Genomic DNA, 3,728 nt, shown 5'->3' on the forward strand with positions numbered 1-3,728 from the left:
ATTAAAGGCCCACAACCTATTAGATACCTTAAAGCCCAATAACATGAAACCCTTAGTTGATCACTTTATTTTTGCGCTTAACTTAAACAACTCACAACACATAATTATTCACATATAAGCTCGTATAAATAAATTGATCTAACAACACAAACCTTTAGAAATCCTTAATTTAGGCATGTATACGTTTAAGAATTCATGTAAAAAAAATCAGTATTGGAAGTATATTGAGAATGTAAGGGAGTGACTAAAACTGTAAGAATGGTGGTTCGGAAAACAAAAAACAGATAATATAAGGTTCCGTTTCAAATCGAGAAGTTTCTGATCAGTATTACAAAATACATAAAATTACGAGAAAAAATATGCCACGTGAAATATAAAAATACATTGCCGACAATCCTAAAATCTGTGACCAAAAATTGTTTTGAAACTAAAAATACACAGAAAAAGGTTGTCGCCATATTCTTGTGCTGTGAGAAAATAATTAAGCAGATTGCGTAGCAGCAGCAGAAGCAGGGACGCACAAGGGTGGATTCTGTTTGCCGGTCAAGCTAGGCTTTACGTTGCTACACTTGGTGGTGATAGGGCCGAGTCTTCCGTCGTATGTAAGATCGATGTTGCCCACCTGAACATTTTCACAAGGCTTATTCCTGCTGCAGATAAGTTTCACCGCGACAGGATCATTTGTCGTGCCCTTGATTTTGTCGATTTTTACGTTGCTGATCTTAACGAGGGATGGGGTCTGTATATAATCAATGAAAGAAAAAGTGAATTTTAGCGTGATGCGCGTTTGTTAAATAAGTTGGCGATGGCATGAGATGAATTACGTACGTCGAGTTTGCACAGGTTGTGTGGGCAATATTCTTGATCTATGACAATCGGGTACGTAACGTTGGTCATGATAAGATCTTCGAATTGCAGATTGGTGACCTGCAAAGTGGCAGGAGCCGATGGCCAAGTTTTGATCCTAACCCCGTTCTGCGTGCCGAGGAAGGTGCAGTTCTTGACGTAGATCCCCACAACATCCTTCTCTGTCGTGAACTTGCCCAAGCTTCCGACGCTGATACCATGACCGGGCCCACAGATCACGTTTTGGATGTGGACTTGCTCGGTTCCATCACCTATTGACACACAATCGTCTCCGGTTTTTATAACTGAGTCGGTGACGTTCACCAGTTTGGAACGTGCTATATGGATGCCGTCGGTATTTGGGCTGTCTCCGGGTGCAGAAATCGTGAAGCGGAGGAACGTGACGTTGTAGCAGCCTATCACGTTTACGTGGAAGTTCTTGCTGTCCTTGGTGGTCACGTCGCGGATGGTTGAGTTGGTGATGAAGTTGAAGCTCAAGTTCTGTATGCATTCAGAAAAACTTGTTGAACAATGTATCCTCTCTGTGATGTTCATAAGCCCTAAAGACACTGAATAAGAGCCATCAAAACCGGGATAGTAATTTTTTATCCAGTTTCTATCTTAAGCCCGGGTGGCCCGTTTTTTTTTTTAAAAAAAATTATATGTAAATTTTGTATAAATTTTGGAATAATATGATATTAGCACGGGTAGAACAATTTAAAATATTAGAAGATTCTAGAATTTAAAATTCTAGTCCGTCTGGCTCCGCCCCTGCATCTCACCAATGGAAGTTTGACGCAGTTTTGGTTCTTGTGACAGTCATTCCTCTTCCAGGCTTCATGTCCTTGGCCGTCAAAGACTCCGCCGCCTGAAAGAGTGAAATTATCGAGATAATTGATGGTCACCCACTCCCCTTGTTTGTTAGGCATTTGAGTTGGATCCAAAGTAGCTTTCAAAACGCCTTCGACCTTAAGCTCAATAGAAGCCTTATTAGGTCCAACCAATTTTGCTTGCTTCAAAGACCATGTCCCTTTTGGAATCCAAACTGTGCTTGGAGTTGGTGATGCACATGCCTCCTTCCAAGCAGCCAATAAAGCCTGCATTAAAATCAATTTTTATGTCCTCTTTATCAACAATTCGTTTATTTTTTTCATAAGTATCTATTAGTTATCCGATATTTGCGTATACACCTGACTTATATCTGCATTCTCTTTCGCACCAAACGTCCTCACGTCGAATAATTTCGTCTGTGCGTTGGCAATGCATGCCAAGAATGACAAAAAGAAGAGAACTCTGCAAATGAATGTTGGAGCCATTTAGTACTTTTTTGTATTTTCCTGCTTTTTTTTTTGTACAAATATGTCTTTCCTAGAATATAAGCCCATTTATAATTATATTGAGGTAAAGTTGAGAGCCACAAAACATGCCCCACCATTCATGTAATCTGTCTTTTTAGGATTCTGAGAATATTTATTGGTCGATTAATATATTTTCTCTTTGGGTCTTGCTTAAGTTATCCACCAAGAAAATATGGATGGGCTCAAGTTCAAAGAATTAGGCTATATATGGTTAAAAATTTTGTGGTGCCAAGTTTTCTTGTTCTTGAATAACTATGTTAGAGGTGATATTATGGATATTAACACAATGATCATGTTAGAATAGATGTCTTATAAGTCAATGGCTGGCTAATGAATTTATTGATTCATTTGTAATTAACAGTTTATATTTTAATATAATTTACGTTTCATGGCCTCGTTTTACTTTATCTATATACCCATGTGATTGACAAAGATAAAGACCTTGGTTACACTTTAATACAAATGAATCATACTTCGATCTTAAAATTCATTTGTAAACACTATATATTCTAAATTCGTTCTAGTCGATTCAACCGCCTAAAAACAAGGATAAAGGACGCTTAAGTTTGAGAATAACATCTGTGATGTTGTGTATTATGTTTCATAGTAAGGGCATAGAGATGTCCAATCATGCATGTAAGTCCCGAAAACCCGAAAACACTAACCACATGAATGCATGAAAATTAATTACAAATCTATTTAAATAAATGGTCTAAAGGTATGTTAATTATTGGTTTGATTTAATGAATATTTAACCAAATGTTATGAATGTGAACTTTTGAATTCAAATACGCGGTATACGGCCAAGGCGAGAGAACCGGGGACAATTTTGATGAGATGTCTATTTCTAGAAGTTTAGGAATTATAAACTCGGGGTTTAGCGATCCAAAATAGGAAAGTGGCGAATTTATAAATAGTAAGGGACGAACTTAATCTGTTATGAATTTTTGCTAGAAAATGAGAAGTTTCGGACTTACTATACCAGAAAAAGTGGCACCAAATATTTTTAAATATTCTTTGGACTTTTAGTGGATTAATTATGGGTTTAATTATGAAACGTCCCTTACTTTTAACTTTAAAATTTAAATAAATACTAGGAAATTTTTGAAAAAAATACATTTTCTTCTGACTTCAAAACCATCCAACATAAAAACTAATATTTAAAAATCTTAAATGCATAAAATCAATAAATTGTCACCCACAAAATCGTACGTCAATTTTAAAATAATCTGAGCACTAAACTTCAAAATAAAGCATAAATCTACAATAAAATACTCCTCAAAATCTTTACTTTAAAACTTTCAATCTTAGGCTAGTACGGAAAATAAAAGTCTATCGGGAGTGTGCTGCCGGACCCGATCCACTCAAGCGTCAGCGCCTCCCTCAAAATCATCGTCACCTGCGACCATTCAAACCTAATGAGTCTAATGGCTCAGCACATTCTAATCAGAAATATCAAATAACACGTATACAGACATATGCATTTAAAATCATAATTTTATTTAAAATAAACTGGCGTAAAAC

The 3,728-nt window shown here is 36.5% G+C and overlaps 1 protein-coding gene across 1 annotated transcript; it reads right to left on the reverse strand.

Annotated features, from left to right (window-relative positions):
* Window positions 1-278: 278 nt before the first annotated feature.
* On the reverse strand, window positions 279-2,205 carry LOC142520043 (polygalacturonase-like). Its single transcript, XM_075623001.1, has 4 exons — window positions 2,037-2,205; window positions 1,629-1,943; window positions 829-1,347; window positions 279-739 (listed from the first exon to the last, which is right to left on the reverse strand). Exons 1-4 carry the CDS (start codon window positions 2,160-2,162, stop codon window positions 482-484), a joined length of 1,218 nt encoding a protein of 405 aa, XP_075479116.1. The 5' UTR covers window positions 2,163-2,205; the 3' UTR covers window positions 279-481.
* Between the last annotated feature and the right edge of the window lie 1,523 nt (window positions 2,206-3,728).

Source organism: Primulina tabacum, chromosome 12, assembly GCF_025594145.1.
Source record: "Primulina tabacum isolate GXHZ01 chromosome 12, ASM2559414v2, whole genome shotgun sequence".
In the NCBI taxonomy this organism is placed as follows: Eukaryota; Viridiplantae; Streptophyta; class Magnoliopsida; order Lamiales; family Gesneriaceae; genus Primulina; species Primulina tabacum.